General features: G+C 37.3%; 1 protein-coding gene across 4 annotated transcripts in view; it reads right to left on the reverse strand.

Moving 5' to 3' along the window:
• nrg2b (neuregulin 2b) overlaps positions 1-23,901 on the reverse strand; it is a 92,500-nt gene that overhangs the window by 26,018 nt on the left and 42,581 nt on the right. For all 4 annotated transcript variants that reach the window (XR_010895196.1, XM_067386128.1, XM_067386302.1 and 1 more), the window contains one exon: positions 19,045-19,163. Coding sequence is in view for 3 of the 4 variants with exons in the window: in XM_067386128.1 (XP_067242229.1) it covers positions 19,045-19,163 (119 nt within the window). In the remaining variant the exon portion in view is untranslated. The remainder of the gene's footprint in view (positions 1-19,044; positions 19,164-23,901) is intronic.

Genomic DNA, 23,901 nt, shown 5'->3' on the forward strand with positions numbered 1-23,901 from the left:
GATGATCATCATACATTAGTTGACATTGTGAAAAACGTTCAGAATGAAATATGTGCTGTTTTACCGTACGCTGCCTACTACTTTTCAATAAATAACACATGAAACAGAATGCGGAAGTATTCACTGAAACGTAAACTGTCCTATACTACATTGTTGTCACATGGCTGTACTACTACAGTATGTGTAGCATCCAGTTTACATCTCAGAAATAAATATATAAAAAAATTCTTGGGGCACTTCAATCAAACAGTGTGTCAAAAAGCAGATGTTAAAAATCTCGTTTTTGGTTCACAGTGCAAATATATTGCATTGTCGATTACAGCAGGCTGGCATTATGCGAATTTGTTACATTGTTATGTAGGTATTGTAACAAGAAGTCAGACTGGAATTGCTGATGACTCGTTTACATTCACCAACAGCTGTTTTACACAATGCATGAAAGGTAATATCTGAAAAAGCATAATAGCGGCACTGCACATTAATAACAACTTATAATACTAAAATAACAGTTATTTTTTGGCAAATGGCGTTGCTTGCCCAGGTATTCCATATAAAGCAATTTGCATAATGTACACAGTGTGCACACTGCATTTACTTTGTTCAAAAATAGTAGATAACATTCAGAACACATCCAACATTATATAGACAGAGGGATGAATTGGATTTGAAAAGTAGAAAAGAAGCAAATCAAATTTTCATTTTATCAACCTGGACAACAGAATTTTGTTAAACATTTAAAAGTTATAAATATATTTTTCAAACTTCAGAGTGACTTAAAGGAACAGTTCACTCCAACTTTACAATTCAATCCTAATTTATTCACCCTCATGCCGTTCCAAACACATTCTTTCTTCCATGGAAACTGAAGCTTTCAAGCTTCAATAAAAGCAATAAACGTCAAGTATCATAAGAGTGAATAAATAATGACAGATTTTTTGGATGAACTCCTCAATTAATATCAGAGTATCAGAATTATTCTGTATCTGTCTGCAGCACTGCTAAATATTTCTCCAACATGGCAACAGAACTGAAACTGCAGGCGCACACACACACACACACACACACACACACCCTGTTCCACAAAACACTGTATCATTCTGTATATAAACTAGAGTGAGACACACGCTGCCAAATACACATGGCAGATGGGAGGATGTTCTCGCAGGCATCGCTGGCTCGCAGCCACGCCAAGCTTTTAGATTTTCTGCAGTGTGTCAGAGTCACGCAGAATCAAACTGCGCACATCACATCTGGATCTCTGCAGCCAGAGACACGGGGAATCCGTGATTCAAATGGCTGCCCGGACAAAGAGCCAGACGGAGATAGTCAAGAGTGACAGACATGGGGGGGGGGGATACTAGCATGCTACACATATAGGCATTTGAAAACACATTCAACCAGATTGCTTTCCTAGTGTAAACATCATGTGATCGAATGTGTTCGAACAGCCACAAAAGACCGCCTGCTCTCCACCTACTGACCTAATACGTAAACATTATGGGAAGCACGCTAGCCAGACGGGATTTAAACTTTGTCGTTGAAGACCCAAGTTTGGTTTGAAAACGAAAAATGTACCAAGCACAATGTTTTCTCACCATTCCTGATTTTTAACACACACTCATCATTCAGCCAGTCTTGTGGCTGTCAGATCAGAGATGAAAGCTGCTGCTCTCTGTATGTTTTTTACGTCATGTCAGTGTAAATTGCGTGAGCTTATTTCATCCATTAGACCCACCCATAGACCCTCCCCTTGAAGAAATCAGGACAGAAGTGGTTGAAAGTGGACAAAAGAGATGAATTAAAACACCAGGTGTAAATGTGTACGTGTCTCCCTCTTCTATTTGTGATCAACCAAAATGCATCTTAATACCAGGTGTAAGCAGGGCCACACATAGCTTTAAAAACAGTATGTGAAACTGCATGTAGTATGCAATAAATATTTCAAAATTATAACAAAAATTATTAAAACTTAAATAAAAGCAATTTAAAATATTAATAAAACTATATACAGTAACAATATAGTTTTGCAACAAAATACAGCAAAAAACTATTTTATATATGCAACCATAGACTGTAAAAAAAGATGGACGACGCGACGTCGCTTCCTTCCATTGTATTGAACTGAAGCCAAAATGGGCTGATGAATGGGCGCTGACACGTTACGCAATACGTCAAAAAAAAAAAAGTTTGGAGCCTGGGCATGCGCAGAAGGAATCGTCAGTTGAGCCGGAGGCGGAGTCGCGATATCAAACTTCCGCCCAGACGACTGCGTCATCATTCATGTATTTTAAATAGACTATAAAAATTATACACAATTTAAAAGTCTACCTATAAAATAATAGGCTATTCTGTTTCTAGAGCAATAATATTTTTGAAACCGCAAATTCAGTAGATAAAATCAATATAATATGCCACTAGAAACAACTCTAAATAGTCAGAAACGGTCCTGCCATTTTAAATCAAGTTCAACTAACGTTACAGGAGATCGATTGAAACTAATGATAAGCTATCATTAGTTTTGTCCTGCTAATTATTATTTTATACCCATAAAAATAAGTAACTGCCAGATAACGATCACCTGCTTTTCCCCGACATTGTTAACATTAAGTGTGTTATCTTAACTAATAACATTTATTAATTAGCTTATAACGCCCACATTTGATGTTACAGAAAAAAAGTTCAGTGATCCGTCAGATCCTGTAGGTCGGTTAGTACAGTTTACTGCTGAACAACTCATTTTGTTGGTGTTAAATAACAAAGAAATCGAAAATTAACAGTTAGTTAATGCATCTTCAATCTCCCCTCGAAGCTCCGACAGTCCTTAGACAACCTGTCAATCAACTTCAAATCATGACGACACGCCCCGTTTTTATAGCATCAAATTGCTAGCTAAAATCTAAATCATCACAAAAACGAACAATTGAATATATATCAGTGTGATAACAACTACCTTAAATGACCAAAACCATCTTTCAGAAAGTTTTATTTGAAGCAGAATTTATTTTTAAGTTTTCACTGAAGTCTCATTCGACTGCATTGAGAGGGCGGTGTTTATGACCTGTACTGCATCCAGCCTCCAGGGGGCGATCAAAGAGCCCGCGGCTTCACTTTTCAGAACGTATGAGACACACCCGTATGCAACTAATATTTTAACCAATATGCTATAATACATGTCCTCATTATGTTGCATGTCCAGTCATCATCTTAGAAGTCAATTATTTACTTATTTTAATACAATTTGTATCAAATTATAATTAAGTCAAGTAAGAGATGGTTTACTAATTAATGCTCATTTAATACCACACAGTTTATACTGCATTCTGCCTTTTAAAAATAGTATGTGAAGCAGAAAGAATTATGCAAACAATTCAAATGTTTGGTATACTTCACTTTTGTCATGAACGTTTTCATGAGGATTTGAGTAAAAATGTCTTAACTTTGGCAGTGTGATTTGCTAATGGCCACGTTCACACAGCAGCAGTCCTTAATACAGTTTTATTCACACACAGGAGTGACAACTGCATTCTATAACTAAACTCAGGCCTGTAAATTATTAGGACTCGCAACTGTACTTTCTGAAAACTCACACTGTGTGAACAGGACCGGACTAGTCCACTAGTTGTCACCTCATACGGAGCTGCTCTGCGCCAAAGTCCCTTTCACTCTGCGGACATCTTTGAAATGCCTCTCGGGCAGCTATTTCAGCCATGCAAGTGCAGCTTGAATGTCTTTGAATGGGGAAACCAAGCTGTTCACCAAGCTCATGATTAAATTTCATATTTGAAATGAAATCTAACAACAACTGCATTATAAATGTGGTGTTTATGCTCAAATAGCTTTAAAAAAGCTTATTTAGTCATTGCGCATGTGCAGTCCAGAGCGTTCGTGTTTCAGAACACCAGCTGACGCTGCATTCAAACAGGGTTTCGGTGTGAACGCAATTGGCTAGCATTTGCACTAGGGTATTTGCATAAGGTAATCTCATTGGCTGACGCCTGCGTCGGCACTTGAAAAGTTGAAAATTTTTCAACTTCTTCCGCAAGCAATGCCAGTGGCTCGACGCAATGGATCCCACAATTCAGTTTGGCAACTCATGACGTCACCCATTCAAAGTAAACGAGAAGCATTAACGCCTACGCCCCATGTAAATCCAACGTCAGTACATGTGGTTGTCAATCCCAAAAATTGACAATTTGAACCTACGAGTCATGGAAGAGATGCATTGTGGCAGAGGTTCTCAAACTGACGTCATATGCTTTGTGCACTTTATAAGCGGATGTTGACGGACTGACACGATCACAACTCCTTCCCTCACGAGTCACAGATCAAGACAGCAGCCTGCAATGCTCGTGTCTGTGGAGGATGGACCAACTCTGATGAAATCCATGGCAACCGACCAAAACAATGTTATTGTTACAGGAAAGTCTTTGAATAATTATGGAAATAGGAATCATACATTCCAAACACATTTGCTGATATGCTATGCAAGTATTTATGGTCGCTTTTCCTTGATGACAATAAATTATTTTACACCCATAAAAATTCCATGCCCTCTTCCAACAGCTCTGCTTCACCGGTTTGAGACTTCGGCATTGTGGAATGCAGTATTAAACATAGTGTGCTCTGATGAATACTGCACATTGTGGGAAATGTAGTAGGTCTGTGATTCTTAACCAGTTATACGTGAACTTCCTGGGGTAAATCGAAACATCTGAATTTTCTTGTTATAATTTCTCCTTGTAATTTATCAAACAAAAGACATTTATATATATATATATATATATATATATACATACATACATACATAAAAATGTGCAAACTGTACATAGTAGTAATTTATACTGCAGAAATGATAAGAGTAGTATGCTAGTATGCTATTCTGAAAATAGCCAATGTCTAAAGCCCTGTCCCAAATTGAAAGTGTGAATGTGTGTGTTACTGTGAGAGAAACACATATGGTGTGTGCAGAAGAGCTGGGATGTGTTGATTAAAGGAGTACTACAGCGCTGGCAAAATGGGCTTTCAATGAAACTTGGCTGCCTATAAAGTAGAAAGGCAATTTTTTTTTATTTTAATTTATTATTTTTTTTAAATCTGTGTTACCTGACTAGAGAAAACAAAGAAAAAAGGCTGTTGTTTTCCTTTTTGCCAAATAGGTAGGAAAACCTACACTGGCTATGTTTCCACTCCTACCAGTCTGCTTTGGATACGCTTGACCAGAGTCAAATACCGCCTTACTTTAGTAGGAAATACTTCTCAGAAAACTTTTAGTTGTAATAGTGTCGACTTGTATTGATCCCGGGTGCATAGATTCAAAGAGTGCACATTTAGTAGGGCTTGGACAATACATCGATTCTCAATTCGCGATACAATGAATCTGGATCGATCCTGATATTTTCTCTCTCAAAACGATTCTGACCTGAGTTTTAACAGCAGATTACGCTCTAGGCTAGTTTTTAACCGCACACTCAGTTGTTCACAAAGAAGAATACTGGAGAGTGCCAGAGTCATGTAAGTGGTTAAACACACTTGCACCTCGACTCAGAATGCTTTTATGATGGGAGATTAATGTAAACAGCTCACTGCAAACAACCTTGTAAATCGCTTCAACCTTTTCAAACTTTATGAATGGTTATTTGCGTGTAAAGGAACTGGAAGCTAGCAGAGTAACATTACGTGTGTTTCTAAAGTACGTAGTGCCATCTGCTGTAAAAAAATAAGCTCAGAAACGATTCGAGAGAGAATCGCTATACATTCAAAAAATATCAGAACCGTTCCAGATTCATTGTATTGTGAATCAATAATCAATGTATTGTCTCAGCCCTAATGTTTAGCGTGAGTTACTTTCAGTTTCCAGTGAAGGATCCAGCACGTTGTAGGCAGCAGATAAAGGCTGTCATGCCATGACAGAAAATCTGAAAAACCTCTGTGTTTGTAGTCAACATTTCAAGCTGGATGACCGTGAACACAGTGTTGTAGGCCAAACGGAGGGGAAAAACTGAAAGAAATTGCCATTCAGCCAGTTGCACCCAACCCCCTGAAGAAAAACAACACCATCGCATATAATTAAGAAAGCTGTTGCCATAGTGTTATATTTTTACCATAATGCCGTTAAAGGAGTAGACAAAGTATGATACCTGTTCTATTAATAACCCTCTGTTGATCAGACTGTCTGTAGTAAGGGATACAAAAATGCGGAAGTAAAATCTGTAGTTTTCACAAAAGCCCTGGACCTGTCAAAAGCATTTTGTGTCATTTGGCAGACTTTTGCTGACAAATAAACATTAATTTGGTCCAGGTAACAAGGAGAACGAGTAAGCATAGTTTATTTACATATACTAACTACCAACTTTGTAACAACACAAAGCAGGTTGAAAAGTTACACTTTAATATGCGATTTACTACACTTCCACCTCCCAGACACGGGTGGTGGATATATGCCTGTGTGTGTGTACTGTGTATTAGTCCCACAGCCGTAGTGTTACTGTCCTCCTGTGTACTAATTACTGACGTCAAAGTGAGCCAACAAAATGTTCTAGTGCTATCAAGTAACTCCAGCTTCTTAACTGTTTTAACTTCACAACACAGTAAATCTGGCTCCTCACAGCTCATGCAGAGAGTGCACCTCATAGGATCATATCCTACTTCACAGTTATTATTACGGCGCATCATGCTTTCAAGTTGCCACAACATGTAGCTTGTATGGTATCTAACAATAATTTATTAACTGGCATGAAGCAAACTGGCCCAGCATGAGTAACTTTGCATTAGACTATAAGCTCAGTTGCACACAAAACCTTGATATTACTAAAATACAGCAGTGAAAATAAAAGCAACCTCATAAAAAAATTCACTTCAGAGTTGTCTTCCATCATATTTGATGTCATAACTATCATAGAAGGTTTCAAAGAGAGTTTCTCAAGTTTACTTGGTCATTCATGTGCACACAACTCATTATGATAATTAATCTTTCTTCCTTTGTTAGTCATAATTATGTCAAAATAAAATAAAGAAAAAGAAACTTCTCCAGCATATCTATTCTTAGTACTACTGCGACAAAATAAAAAGCCGCGGAAGCACATTAGCATATAATATGCACATAAACTAAACTGTACACCCACTATTCATTACAATTGAAACTTCTTATAATCAGTTATGTTAAATAAAGATGCATTTTCAAACGAAAACATATTAATATGGATAAGGCCTTAAAGGGATAGTTCACCCAAAAATGAAAATTTGATGTTTATCTGCTTACCCCCAGTGCATCCAAGATGTAGGTGACTTTTTTTCTTCAGTCGAACGCAAATTATGATTTTTAACTGCAACCGCTGCCCTCTGTCAGTCAAATAATAGCAGTGGATGGGAACTTCAACTATAACAGTAAATAAAACTTGCTTAGACAAATCAAAATTAAAACCTGCGGCTCGTGACGACACAGTAATGTCCTAAGACACGAAACGATTGATTGTGTGAGAAACCGAACATTATTTATATAATTTTTACCTCTAATACACCACTATGTCCAACTTCGTTCAGCTTCCTGTTAGTGAGGTCAAAAAACGTGTTGTGATGACGGAAGTGATCTCTCGCCCATATACTTCAATGAGAGCTAGACATCACTTCCGTTGTCAGAGCGCGATCAGACCTCACTAGCCGGAAGTTGAACGAAGTTGGACATAGTGGTGTATTAGAGGTAAAAAATGATATAAATACTGTTCGGTTTCTCACACAAACCGATCGTTTCGTGTCTTAGGACATCAATGTGTCGTCACGAGCCGCAGGGTTTCATTTGGATTTGTCTATGGAAGTTTTTTCGACTCTTATTGTTCAAGTTCCCAATCACTGCTATTATTTGACTGACAGACGGCAGCAGTTGCAGTTAAAAATCATAATTTGCGTTCGACTGAAGAAAAAAAGTCCTCTACATCTTGGATGCACTGGGGGTAAGCAGATAAACATCAAATTTTCATTTTTGGGTGAACTATCCCTTTAATGCCAAGTATAAACGAGCCCTAACATAATATATGGATGCAATTATGTGACGTAACTAGTGTGAGGTATATAGCAGACAGACACCACTTCAGTGAGACCACATGGAGTGATCTAGCACTGGACAGCCCACCACCTGAGCCCTGCCATTTCATAACGAGCTAATTAACTCATTAACATGCGCACACAAACACAGAGCACAGCAGAGAGAAAGAGAACAGAGGGGCATAAAGAGAGAAGGAGATACTGTATGTCTCAGAGCACAATAGCCGTGTCTCTAAAGGTCACACATCACTCCAGCAGGAAATGGAGGAGAGCAGAACGATATCGCCTCTAACATTCAATCTTACATCTGTCTCGAGCATATGTCCTCTTCTCTGCAGTGACAGCGTGTGTGCTATCGTGCCGCTGCGCTGCTAGCCTGTAACTGTTTCCTGTGAGACACAAAAGTGGTCAGTCCCCCTTTTGTGCCTCAATTCTGAGGACGATGTTTGGAGATACACCGTATAATATTGGAGCTCTATATGTATTCATTTCAAGCACTGGGGAATACACAATATAGGGACAAGTTTACTAAACAGGGAAAATTAGTGTGAGAGCGCAATAAAAACGCTGATGGGAATGGAAAGTTCTGCGGGTGATACTGAAAATGCGCAGATTGAAGAACACAAACGCAGCCAGTTCATTTCCATTATGACCAACACAATCTACCAAGAGCAGCGCAAATTAGTGTAGGTCGCAAACAAGCAAAGCCTATGATAAGGTGCAGGTAATCTACTAACAACACATGTGCGGCAAATTGAAAATGATATGGCTTGGCAAATGATAAGTTTAGGTAATGTCTTCCTCGAGTGGAGATGAGTGTTCTCATAAATATTCTCCCTTTGCAGTGCCTCCTCCTATAGTAGCAACTATCGCAGCCACGTACAGCCCGAAATCGATTAATATGTGCTTTTTCCCAACATTAAATAATGCCACAAATACCATTGAATTGACTACCACAAACCTTAGTAAATCACGTTGCTTGATTCATTTAAATACTCTCCTCACATAAATGTTGCGTTCAAAAGGGAAACTCCTACACATGCATATCATATGCGATAAGGTCAGCTGCCAAAATATTTGTGTCCACACTTTTTCACTGCTAATTTCTCAATGGCTTCTTTAGTAAATCCTGAAGGTAGTTTAAGGCCAATTGAGGGTTTGCGTATGCTCAAGCCAGTGGTGTAGTCTACGTGATACGCAGGTATACGCCATATAGGCCTACCCACTAGGAAAGGTTAAGGATTAACCATCCAATAAATCACAATAAGATTTGTGGTTTGTTGCTTTTGACATGAAACAAAGTGTCATATTTAAAATTCTGCCCATTTTACTATATAATAAAAAAACATAAATACCGTTTTGCCACTCTTTAATGTGTCGTGACCATGGTTGTGACTGCTGTAGCGCCTCATCAGTTCAAGAGAAGCGCGCGCAAACTGGTTCTCTCTTCCGCTTTAATACCAGTTACAGCGCGAAATTAACATGAATGAACTTCTGAAGGTATGATAAAAGATACAGTTCAACTTACTGAAATCCATATCATGTCTCGTGTATTCGCGTAATCAGCGTTTCAACCGCGGAAAGACGTTACAGCTTGTAAACAATGTCACATAACGTCACATTTAGGCTAACGTTACCTCAGAACAAACATATTCAGTGACCATAAACTCATTAGTCAGCTAGAAAAATTAACTCTAGAGAGGGGCATTTAGCTAAATATATGCACCATTACAGGGGCGGTTTCTTCATTAGGGCAATAGGGCAACGCACCACCAAAGTGAGGGGACGGATTTTTCAATCACATTCAACCAGAAGCTGTTTGTTCTGCCTCTGGATATAGTCCAATCAGCATCGAGTCACGCTCTGTGGAGTACCGCCTCTTTTTGGGCATTTCAGTCTGGCGGAGATTTGCCCCGACTGCTCCCATAGACTTTCATTCAAATAACTTTTTTTTCGAACTGCAGGCACTGCAATGCAATCTCTATGGGTTCTGGGAGGGCTCGCACTAACGTGCTTTCGTCATCACACGTAACCTTAACTTTAGCAGCGATTGGTGGAAACTAACATACCTCTTAATATTTTTTTTTAAACTGAAGTGACATCCAATAATTTCCTCAGTGCATTATCTACATTTCACAGATATATTCTCCATCTGCAAATGTTAGAAAGTCGAGAAAATATTTCCATTTTGCAGTCAGGCGTGGACGAGCCGGGACGAGCCTTCAGCAAGCACAAACTTCCGTGAACGAGCGCCGCCGCGCGCATGCATTCATGTTTGTTTTTATAGTCTTCAATATGAACATTGTTTCTAGGACAATATTGGGCAGAATGTGAAATATATATATATATATATATATATATATATATATATATATATATATATATATATATATATTTTTTTTTTTTTAAATTAAATACAGATTTTTTTTTTTTTAGATCCCAGTCCTATGCATGCTTTAAATACTGAATTTTCCATGTTTTAGATTAGTAATGATACATTATTATATCACTTGTTAAATGATTATTTAACAATTAGCCTATTCATTCCTGCATTTCTAAAAAAAAAAAAAAAAAAAAAAAAAAATATATAATAATATTCTTCAGCCTATATAGCCTAATGCATGTTTGAATAAATCTGTCAAGTTGACAGCCACCATTTAAATGTTTTATATTTAAAAAAACGACTTGGAGTAGAAATTATTTTAAAGTGAGCTATTATAACTTTATTATTACAATAAATTCCTTAAGTGTAGTTTAAGTTCGTATGCAAATCATTTCATTTTAACCTTCAATGTTAATGTAGTAACTGATTCCCATGTTTTACAGCATTAGTTGAGATATTTTTTTCTTGAGGAAATTTGCCATATACTAACCTGATATACAGTATATCCAAAATAACTGATATTGAATCAAATTTCAAGTTAGTGAATTGAAATGCATAACTATGATGACAGACTGGCAGGAAATGGTGCAAAACAGAAAACAAGTCCAAACGGGGTGATATTGTGATATACTGATATTCCTCATCTTTCCATTATTGTTACACTCTAAAAATGCTGGGTTAAAAGCAACCCAATTTGGGTTGAGAATGGACAAACCCAACGATTGGGTTGTTTTAACCCTTTAATTGCTTTGAATCTTTTGTTTCGAATCAGTGACTTGGATCGCGTGTCAAACTGGCAAACTGCTGAAATCACATGACTTTGGCGCTCCGAACTGCTGATTCAAAACAGATTCGAAGTAGTGTTTTGAAATCGCCCATCACTAGATTTTTTTTTTTTTTGGCACACAAAAAGTATTCTCGTCACTTTATAATATTAAGGTAGAACCACTGTAACCACTGTAGTCACATGAACTGATTTAAATATGTTTTAGTACCTTTCTGGGTGTTTGAAAGTGTAAATTAACTTGCTGTCTATGCAGGCCTCACTGAGCCTTCGGATTTCATCAAAAATATCTTAAGTTGTATTCTGAAGATGAACGAAGGTCTTACGGGTGTGGAACTACATGAGGGTGAGTAATAAATGACATTATTTTCATTTTTGGGTGATTGTTACAACAGGAGAAATAGACTTGTACATTTTCTGAGGAGGTAAGTGGCACTTGCCTGTTCCAACCAGAATTGAATAAGGAATATTTTATTCAGTTCCTGAATTTGAATTGGATTTGAATTGAGGTAGCAAATAGGATGTAGAATTGCATTGTGAATTTAAATGTGATAAAGCAGAACTAAAATGAATTGAAATTCATACAACTGCATTTTTTAAAGAAAAGTAAAGTTTAAAAAGCCTTTTTTTATTTTAAAGATATAGGCCAGACAGACAGACAGACAGACAGACAGACAGACAGACAGACAGACAGACAGACAGACAGACAGACAGACAGACAGACAGACAGACAGACAGATAGATAGATAGATAGATAGATAGATAGATAGATAGATAGATAGATAGATAGATAGATAGATAGATAGATAGATAGATAGATAGATAGATAGATAGAATGTTTGACTGTGTGTGTTTGTGGCCCATAACAGCATATGTCTTCCTCCACAGGGGGGAGATGGTGAGTTTATCCAATCATGACTAAAAGACAATAATGTTGATCAGGTGATGCACTGGCAGTGCATCTGTTCTCCGCTTTAAATAGATCCAGAGAGAGGCTTTTAAAGACTGCACATATTTCCCTCTGTCCCGTAGTCCACCCTGGTGCGACAGGATATTAGCTCCATTAGCCTTGGCTCTGAGCCGACGGATGGATGTGGACAGGCGGGAGAACATGATTCACGCCCCAGCGAGGGGGGTCGCGGGGAAGGCCGTAAGTCACACGGGGGGCCTGTACGGGGCTGCTGATCCACTCTACTCAACCAGGCACCGATCAATGACATCGAACCACTTACAGGCACTACCCATTCAGACGGCTTTCACAGACATGTCCACCCCGAGAGCGATCACATGCACGCAGAAACACGCACATGCACACGCTGCAGAACCGCATGCAGGGGGAGGTGGAGAGACAGGCTAATGAAGAGGGGAGTGAATGGAAGTGGAGGAATGGGGGATTTGAAGGAGATAGATTATCAGGAAGGAGAGCCACTGACGGGAAAGAGAGAGAAAAACGTGGGTTTGTACTACAAAGTATTGTTGAAAAAATGTGCTATGCAGTGTGCATACTGTTCTTTTGCATATGCAAATTTTTGTATGCAGATAATACACACATTTGCATATACATTTATTAATTTAGCAGTTCTTTATTATAATGCAACTTCCAAAATAAGGAAATTATCATAAAGGATGTGTGTATATAAATATATATATACACACACACACACACACACACACACACTCGACCAGATCGTCTGTTTCCAGTGTATTTGAATAAATTGGGATATCTTTTTTGATTAACTATTTGATCAGACTGACGAAAGATGAGAAAATGTTACACTAAATGCACCACGGTAATATGAAAATGTGGCAAACTGTTTGAACCATTTAGTGTTGCGTACAGCATACTTTTTCACAAACTATTTTTCAAAAAACAACAACAACAAAAAACAGTATACAGTACATCCTGTGCAGTATGCAGTAAGCAGCATGCTAGTATTCCGGTTTGAACACAGGCTGAAGTTGACAGCCGCTGGAGCAGGGGCGGAGGCAGAGCAGCGTGCGCAGGAGTGTGTTTTATGTCTGCGTTTGCGTCAGACTCATTAAGCTGAAGGCAGCAGTGCTGAGCTCTGGACAGTGGACTCATTCCTCATTTATCAACAGTAACACTGGATCCAGAATCATCAATTTAACATGACCTGTGTCCATGCGCCTTTGTGAGATGCTCTCATTCATACAGATAAGGAATAAGGGATCTGCAATGCATTTTATTTCCATTATGTATTTCTGCCTTAAATAAAATATTCAATGTAGCATAATGTAGCGTGGCACATTTTACGTGATATTTTTGGTTTATCTGACTCTCAGACATTTCTACACTCTAAAAAGTGTTGAGTTGAAAAATAGACAAACCCATCGATTGGGTTAAATGTTTGCCCCACATGCTGGGCAGTTTTATTTCACCTAACTATTGTTTAAAAATGACTATATGGCTGGCTAAAAATCCCAAAATGGCTAAAAATGGCTTAAAAATCAGACACATAATTGGCAGCAATAATAATTATAAGGTGAATATTTATTAATAAGCAATTTATTAAATATTTATTGTTTAATTATTAATCATTAAAATTATAAATAAATGTTAATTTATTAAACATAATAAATGTTAATTTCCGACATACTTTGGGTTCATTTTAAGCAAGCATTACAATAATTTTTAAACAATAGTTGAGTTAAATAAAACTACCAAGCAGGTTGGGTCAAACATTTAACCCAGCTGCTGGGTTAAAACAAGCCAATTGCTGGGTTTGTCCATTTTCAACCCAACTTGGGTTGTTTTTATCCCAGCATTTTTTAGAGTGTATTGTGTCAGAAACAGAAAAATGTATTATATTGTGATAACATTATAATTAAGATTATGAAAACAGGCATTTTTATCTTAAAATAATGTGCACTGATGAATCATACAAAATAAGAAAAATAAGCCAGTTATTAAATGTATACGTGTAGTTCACTGAAAAATTAAAATGCTGTCATGCTGTATGATTTTTTTATGGAAGCAAAATTTTGAATGTTAATGCTACTTTCCCCCTTAAAAAAAAAAATCATAAAACAACCATAAAAGTATCCAGTTCATACATTCCATACAACTCATGCGCTATATTCAAAATCTACAACACTAGTTTTGAAAGATGGATGCACTAAACTGTAAATAGTAAAGCCATTTATAATGTTACAAAAGATTTCTATCTCAAATAAATGCTTTCTATACATCAAAAAAATCCTGAAAAAAAAAATGTATCATGGTTTCCATAACAATATGAGGCAGCATGACCGTTTTCAACATTGATAACAATAAGAAATGTTTCTTGAGCAGCAAATAAGCATATTAGAATGATTTATTTTTATTATTGTTTTTATATTTTTAATCATAACTCTATGAATAGTTTTAGCATGTTATTGAATATGGTAGTTTTAATGTATTTGGTCTTGGCGGACTAGATCTGCTACGCTGCTGCTGAGCAAGTTTGGACTTTCTACTGCTAATAGATACACAGACATGCAGCTGTGAGCATGTAAGATATGCTGCTGCATTAATAGACATACATAAATCCTGTAGCAGATCTAGGCAGGTGGAGCTGGGGAGGTGGAGGGATTCAAAGGACTAGAATATAGCAAACAATGAACTAGACCAGATTATTTAAATGTTAAGTAAGCAGTTTCATTGCACCATGAGGTAATGATGTGATTGCTTGCAGATTGCAGACCTGCGCCCTCTAGAGTTTCATGACTGAACTACATATAAATGTCTTTACTGTCACTTTTGATGAATTTGAATACTTTTGATGAATACTTTTATGGTCGTTTTACGATACTTTTTCATCGTTTTTGGACCAACTTTCTTCTTTATAGGGGAAACGCCACATTAACATTCAACATTTTCCTTCCACAAATTTTGTACAGGTTTGGAATGACATGAGGGGGAGTACATGAAAGCCCTAACTTCTTTAGGTGCACTGTTCTTTTAAGAGCACAAACAGGGTCAATTGTGGTTGCGGCTGTGTTTGTGTGTGTGTGTGTGTGTGTGTGTGTGTGTGTGTGTGTGTGTGTGTGTGTGTGTGTGTGTGTGTGTGTGTGTGTATTTTGCATTAAGTATACTTGGCTCTTGTAACGGACAGGCTCTTGGCATTGCAGCTGAAGAATTCAAAGGCCAGAGTCCAGCTGGGTCTCACATCACACACAAACATATACACAAAGATGTAAACACACACTCCTCCTAAATGACCCGTCTTCAAGGACGTTCTGCTTTAGCCTGCGCAGTTGTTGTCCTGTTTTAAGACACACCTTTACACTATGCTCTCAAATACTGCATAGATACTACCCCGGTGACCCCCCATATGGCCACTAGAGCATCTCTCCCTCTCTTTCTTTTTGTCTCTCGGGTGTCTGTGCTGTTATATATAGCTGAAATCTGTGCACTTATGGACTGAAATGCTTGCTGTTCCTGGAGTGCAGAATCTGCCAAAATGACACAGTTTATCTTCATTAAACACTGAGAGTTATCTGCAGCTATCCACTGTACACACACACATTCAGAGACACAAAACATTTCCTCCCTGACTCACAAACTTTCTAATACACATGCACACAGAACATGTAAACACACGCTTTCACTTTATCTCTCACACACACATCCTGAAAGGACCTTTTTACCTTTTACAGTGATTTAACTACATAATAGATCTCGTATTATTAAATAAGCCTGTTAACTCTCAGAACACAGGGACACACACACACTACATTGATGTAGGGGTGTCGCGATATACCGGAAATATACCATGATATTTCAAAAATGAAATATTGTCAACGTTTTAATTACGACTGTTGCAATCAAACGCAAATGAATCCAAATGAATTGCACATTTGATAATATGACACGTAAATTATCCAGCGCCAGTATCTGGTTGACATCCCAACGTACAGTAGGTGGCGGTATTGCACCTTAACGCTGGTTGCCAATCGTCATAAAACACAAGCAGTCACAGGACATCTGCTACTGCCGCGTAAAAGCATGTCGTCGGATATAACAGACACTCTACCCACACTCCAAGAAAGTTAGCTCGCTAGTGTGGAAGTTTTTTAGATTCCGTGAAAATGACTCGTTAATCAGACCAGTCTGCAGGACTTGTTGATCAGTGAGCACAAAAGGAGACAAAATCACCATCATCTCTTCACCCACCTCCACCTCCATTATCTTACAGATTTGGCAACTGTACAGAGAATAAATTGCCATTATTTTGCTAGTCCAGAAATTGGAAATTACATTAACCTGTTAAGTGCTGACACCTTTCTCTGTTTTATTATATTTACATCCCTCAGGGATTTTAGTCCAAAAGTGGGCTGATTCAGATAAAAACTTGTTTGTGTTTACTTCAGAGAGCTTTTTCTCTTTCTTTCTTTCTTTCTTTCTTTCTTTCTTTCTTTCTTTCTTTCTTTCTTTCTTTCTTTCTTTCTTTCTTTCTTTCTTTCTTTCTTTCTTTCTTTCTTTCTTTCTTTCTTTCTTTCTTTCTTTCACCCAAAATAGGATGATGTGACCATTATGGAGCACTAAACGTTCACATGTAATTTATGTTTCATTCATACTCGACGCCGGAGGGCGCCCTCGCGCAGAAAGTCCACAAGTGAGACTCATGAGTAATAAGTTCCAGGAAATCCCTAATATGGACAAAGACAGCCAGCGATCGCTGAAGCTGAATAAAAGGCAGATAGAGACATTTTTACTAATGAAACATGAAGAGAATTGACACACCATTGCAACAGTATTATGGTTTATCTGCGTTCTTCAAGCCATCTCAGGGATTTTCATAAGGATAAGTATATTTATAATGCAATGCCAATCGACATAGCATTTATCACTGCAAATGATCCTATAAAATAATATAATTTCTTTTTAATTTCTATTTGACTGATACCCTTATTTATTTATTTATTGTATTTTTTTCAAGATTTCAATTCACAGTACACAATACAATACTGTGACAGCCCTACACTGACGTGCCGTTCCAGCCCTACTCTGATGTCGGTCACATGACATACAAACAAATAAAATATATTTTTATTTAATTTTTTTTTTCTAATAACATTTTTAGAATTATCTCATTGTAACAATAAAGAGCCTAAATCTTTGATTTCTCATTTAATTTAATAAATTATTAATAATATTTACTCCTTCAAATGATCTTGTTGAACCTGTACAATGACAATAAGGAAAACGAATCTTTGATTCATTCAGTTAATTTGTTCATTCACTCTCTTGTCCACTCAAACAATCATTTATACACATATTAATTCAGAATTCATTTATTCTAGGTCTACATGATTTGGGGGGAAATATAACTGATTATACAGATTTTCAAAAAAAAAAGAAATATATATATATATATATATATATATATATATATATATATATATATATATATATATATATATATTATTTTTTTTTACATCTTTGTAAGACTGCGCTACTTGGACAAACATTTAGTGATTATATATCAATATGACTAAAAAAATAATAATATTAATAATTATTATATTTGATAAATTGCACTAAGCCATATCACATTTATGGTTTTATTTTGATTTTTCGTTTCTTTTACTCACTCACTCACTCATTCATTCATTCTCTTGCTCATCTGTTCGTTCTTTGTGTCCGTGAGACTCTGCTGACACATCAGATAATGGAGGGGTTTGGTGGAGAGCTGGAGGACAAAGTTGAGAGAGAGAGAAAGACCCTATACCTCAAACCACTCAACCATTACTGCCCTTAAGATGGGCTGGATGGAGCTTGCATTAGTTACACACACACACACACTGCACATCAAACGCCTCCAGCTGATGTGATATACTCCAGACACTGAAGCAGGTGGGGAGATCAGTAAGTAAAACAGCAGATGAGAGAGGTGTGTTATCCACAACAAAATTCACAAAACAGACCTAGGGCCGATTGCATCAAATGCTTGGACTAGTTTTACAAGTTAGTCATCAAATTTTTGTCTTTAAGACTGATCATAACTTTTTAAAGTCAGTTACATGAAAAGATAGATTGGTTTAATTCAAATCCGAGTAAGTCCTAACCTTTAGTCCAAACTTACTGATAGTTGGTTAGACTAGCTCTTAAGACACAGTTTTGGGTGCTATGTTTATGCAACCGGCCCCTGAATGCTGCCTCCTGTGTGCTATTACTACCTAATGGTCAGTAAACAGGCGAAACAATCAAATAGACTTACACTGAAGGAAGCACTCGAGCCATATCATAGAAGTGTTTTGATTTGGGCCACTAAGCGAGAAACTAAGCAACCAATTAGCAACCACCCAAAACACCCTAGCATCCACCCACAAGACCCCAGCAACCACCTTGCAATAGCCTAACAAGCACTTACAAACTCCAGCATCATGACAGTGAGTTTTGCACAGGCAAAAACACTGCAGTTGGTTAGGAATTTCATTAATCTTCTTCCGATTCTGATTCTTCTTAACGATCTTAAACAATTCTATTAACAAAGTACATTTGAAGAAGTAACATTTTACTGCCCTCATTAGTTTGTTTTCAAATGCTGAGATCATTTTAGATTTAAAATGAATCTGAAATAAATGTAACCTAATTCTTATCCTTCATATCTGACCAGTACAAGAGATGGATGAAAACAGCTATAAGTGCAACATGAAGTGAGTGTGTTTTCACTGCACGTGTGTCTATATCAGAGAACAGATATCTTACAAAGCACATCTGCTGTAGATATGAAGCACACACAGAAGAATCTGTCCCATGATGAGCAGGAGCACTGGTCTCCTGTGTCTCTTAGCCGTTAAGAGGGAACTAAGAGGGAAATAATGGAGCTCTTACTGCTTTGGACGCTGACGTAGCTGGTGGCATTCTCTCTGCCCAGCGAGTTCTCCGCCACACAGGTGTAGTTCCCAGAATCCTCCAGTCTCACTCTGCTGATGTGAAGCTTTGAGTTTTTCCTGCACATAAGCAGCCAAGACACAAAGAAAAAGAGAAAGAGGGAAAACATGAGGGTATAAAAAGACAGAATTCTACAAAAAAACTAAAAAATAGCTTGATGAGGTTGGAGACAAAAGGAGGAAAAGACTAGCAAAAATGCAAACTGAGTTTTCAAGTGAGATTGTATATGTGTAGTTTATCCCAGAAGGGCATGATCCTGGATCACCATGTCGATGGTCCTAGAACAATATTATTTTTTAGCCAATCAGATCTGAAAGTCAAAATTTCCAATGCTCTGTTTGGAAAAGTGCAATGAAACGGAACTTTGGAAACTTGTTCGGAAATCCCAACAATTTTGGCAAAATGAGATCTCACACATATGCCAGCACACAAAGGGCAATTCCAAAAAAGCGCCAATGGGAGTGGAAAGTTCTACTGATGACGCACAAAGTAAAGAACACAGATGCAGCCGGATCATTTCCATAATGAATAACCGCGACTTTCTTCTTTAGACGAACACAATCTAAGATATATTTAAAAATATTATAAAAGTATAAAAGTTTTTTAATAGTAGTGAATGGGGGTGCAATTTGAATCCCAAAAAAATGCATCCACCAGTCATAAAAATAATCCATACGGCTCCAGGGGATGTATGACGGAGGATAGGAGTAGCGTAAGCCGTTGCCAGAAGCTAGTTTTTATAGTTAATAAAGTTTTAAATATGGATATTTTTCTTACAAAAACCCATTGCTTCGCTTCAGAAGGCCTTTATGGATTAGTCGTATGGATTATTTTATGATGGATGCATGAACTTTTTTGGGCTTTAAAATCTTGAGCCACATTCACTACCATTATAAAGCTTGGAAGAGCCAGGATATTTTTAAATATATCTCTGATTGAAGAAGAAAATCATATACACCTAGGATGGCTTGAGGGTGAGTAAATCATGGGATAATTTTCATTTTTGGGTGAACTATCTTTTTAAAAGAACCCCTTTCATAGAACACTTCCTAAAAGAGCCCTTTTTTCTTAGTGTGAAGAATTTTTTTTATAATCTGAAGAATGCTTTTCACAAAAAAAAAAAAAAAAAAAAACTTTGTGCAAGGAAAGGGTTCCATGATGTCCATGATGAACTATAGATGCTAATAATGGTTCATAAAATAATCCTGAAAAAAATATATTAAGCAGCAAAAACTGTTTTTAACACTTTTAATAATAAGATTTTTTTTTTGAGCACCAAATCAGCATATTAGAATGGATCATGTGACACTGAAGACTGGAGTCATGATGCTGAAAAAATGAAAATTCAACTTTGTATCACAGAAAAAAATTACATTTTAAAATGTATTAAAACAGAAAACAGTTATTTTAATTATTGTAATAATATTTCACAATATTACTGTTTTTACTGTATTTTTATCAAATAAACGCAGCCTTGATGAGCAGAAGAGACTTCTATCAAAAACATTAAAAAATCTTACCGACCCCAAAGTTAATTTTGAACGGTACTCTTGTAAAAATAAAGGTTCTTTATTGGCATCTTAAGTCAAGAATCTTTAATATCCATGGAACCTTTTCATTGCACAAAAGGCTCTTTAGATTATTCAAATGTTTTTGACACTAAGAAAAAAAAATGGTTCTTTTAAGAACTGTTCACTGAAAGGTGAACATGGTTCACCAACAAAAATGGTTCTTCTATAAGGCATTGCTATGAAAACCCTCTTTTGGAACGTTTATGTATACATGTAGTGTACATAGTGTAGTGTACATTCATATTTATTCATTTAGCAGATGTTTTTACCCAAAGTGACTTACAAATGAGTAACATCACAATTTAGCAATAAAGTCTTTATGGTTGGAACTCAGAGATACAGAGTAGGAATATCCCACATCTGACTATGGATGCAAAATTCAGGCTAGGATTAGGTTTAGGTCTTATTGTTTGATAGGAATGCTGTTTCAGGACCAACAAAGGATGTCAGTCCAGGAATCTGTCCTTCTTGGCTTCATCACATCATGCGTGGGGTCTCTAGTGGTGTCACTGTGATACTTGTATTGTCTCTCAGGTCAGCATGTGGACAGCTCATTAGAGGAGTGAAGCTCCTGAAGGATCACGTTCTGAAGCAGAACGCTGAGAAAATGGCAGCTGCGTGTATCATCTTCTGTCCTTACTTTACCTCCATCATTATTAAACCATCCCTGTCCACGCTGTCAGCTCTTTTACTCACAGTTCATTGGCGTAAGAGTGCGTACGGATGCGAGCGTGTCTCCTCGACTGTGGATCTGCAGTTTCAGCACACACACATTTGCAAAATTACACAAGGGGCCAGTGAACAGGCAATCCTGTTAGAGTGATCTGCTTTCTGTGGAAACGTGCACCTCAGCACTTTTTCTCTGAGAACAGAAGAGGACCGACGTGTTACGGAATGCCCTGAATTCTCCCGTATGTTTCTCGCCCTGCGGTCCTGGCATATTCCCGGTCCCGGACTGAGGCTGACATGCGTACTGGATATACAGCTACTTGTACACTATTGATTTGTGTTACGAGTGGCTAAATGACATTGATGCAATGTTACAGCAACATGCACAGCTCAGCAACTTTTTTATTCAATCCCTTATCCAATTTTACAAAACGCCGCTTTCCCATATATTAAGACATTTGCATGATTACGCAATTCTCACTGAAGACTAGTTTATCTAGACCCCGAGCGTATATAAACTTAGTCATATGTTGTTGTTTTTTTATTCCATTCTCCACCTACAGACACCTCTGAGGGAAATATTGCGTGTTCAGGCCCACACACTCTCCCCTCAGAAACGCCGGCATCCCACGGTCCCATCGCCAGAGAAAAGCAATGAAGGGGAAGTTACCCACAATTAACTGTTGGAGCCTGTATGACTTTCTTTATTCAAGATAAACGTAATATTACAACCTACACCTGCACTAAATAATGTGAGCGGATTAGTAAACTTTTTTCAGCAAGTATGCATTAAATTGATTAAAAGTGACAGTAAAGACATTTACACTGTTACAAAAGATTTCAATTTTAAACAAATTCTCCTCTTTTCATCAATTTATCCTGTTAAAGAATTAGTTTCACAAAAATATTCAGCAGCACAACTGTTTTCAACATGGATAATAATCAGAAATGTTTCTTGAGTGGCAAATCATCATATTAGAATGATTTCTGAGTAATGATGCTGAAAATTCAGCTTTGATCACAGGAATAAATTACATTTTAAAATATATTCACATAGGAAATAGTTATTTAAAATGGTGATAATAAATATAGCTGCAAGCAGCAATTATTGGGGCTCAAGTGTGTAAAAAGGTATGTTTTAATTAGCAAGCATGTGACAATCTCGATCATAGATGGAAAAACCATTTACAGCAAATAACCATATAAAATTATGGTTTATAAAGCTTTTTAAAATAAGTTTAAAAAGCTTTTTTAAATAATCTCCAATATTTAATGAAAGATTCAATGGACAGCGCAGTCCTAAAGGCAAAGTTGCTAAGAATGAGGAGTTCTACCATGTGGTACGAATGTGGTGGGCGAAAAATCAATCTTTTACACATGTGAAAAATGCAAAGGCGCCCCCTGGTGGCTGATTTCTTTTGAATTTCTCACAGGCCTCTAGGGCCGTGAGTCAAACAGGCCCAGCGAGTTTTGTTCCAGTCGGCCTCCATTAATCTTGTCCTTTTTTTCACATGACCACAGAATGAGCTCTTACATTGGTGAAAATATCTCATTCCGTTCACGAGTTATAGTCATTTTAATAAAAGTGGCTCAACCCATTTCAAACGTTTTGGCTTCCCTAAGGGACCGTGAATCGAAATTTCAACTTTTTTTTTTTTTTTTTGATAATTATTGACGATCAGAATCTTGCAGCACTGGTTTGGTTTCAATCAGGCCAGAAGCCTAAGACTAGTTTGCAGGCTTTTCAAAAATCCAAAATACCTGAAATTTTCTAATTTTAGGCATGGCATCTTGAGCCAAAGATTCCATTGATATAAGACACTGAGCCTACGCCTAAGGGTTTAGGAGTTATGAGCAATTTTGTAATTTTCACCACTGTAGCGCCCCCGCCAGACAAGCCTTGGTGACGTTGTAGATGGTGTGAGTACTACCAGCCCTCAAAGTTTTAAGCCCCTACGACTTACGGTTTGGTCTGTCTAATCACTTTGCTGATCCTTGTAAATTTAAACAATTACAATAGGGTTTTAGGGTTTGTTGTGAATGCGCTAATGTTGTCAAAAGTACCGACCGCGATACCAAGTCGGTACTGAAATTTTAAAATTGTGATGCTCTGAGAGCTGTTGAGCAGTTTCGTAAACACCTCTGATTGGCCATTGTGTTTACGCGGTATGTCTGTGATTGGCTACTATGATCAACGCTTCAAAAACACATGTTGTAAATAGACATCAATGATGCTCTTCACCAAACGCTTACACAGATACACACGTCAACGTTTGAACGATCAACGTCCTGTGCATTGATAATTTTAGCCCAGGGGTGTCCAAACTTTTTTAAAAGGGGACCAGATTCGATGTTGTGGACACATCTTGGGGACGGTTCCTTTTCTATTTTATATATATAAATATATATATATATATATATATGACGTTTTGACACAGATGTAAATTTACAGTTTTTTACAGATGCTAGGACACATTTCTCAATACTTAGGTCACTTTTGCAAAACTCTTCACACAGTGAGCACAACAGAAGTCTATGTGGGCTAAACTGAGGATCA

This window comes from Chanodichthys erythropterus, chromosome 1 (genome assembly GCF_024489055.1).
Source record: "Chanodichthys erythropterus isolate Z2021 chromosome 1, ASM2448905v1, whole genome shotgun sequence".
NCBI classification, from domain to species: domain Eukaryota; kingdom Metazoa; phylum Chordata; class Actinopteri; order Cypriniformes; family Xenocyprididae; genus Chanodichthys; species Chanodichthys erythropterus.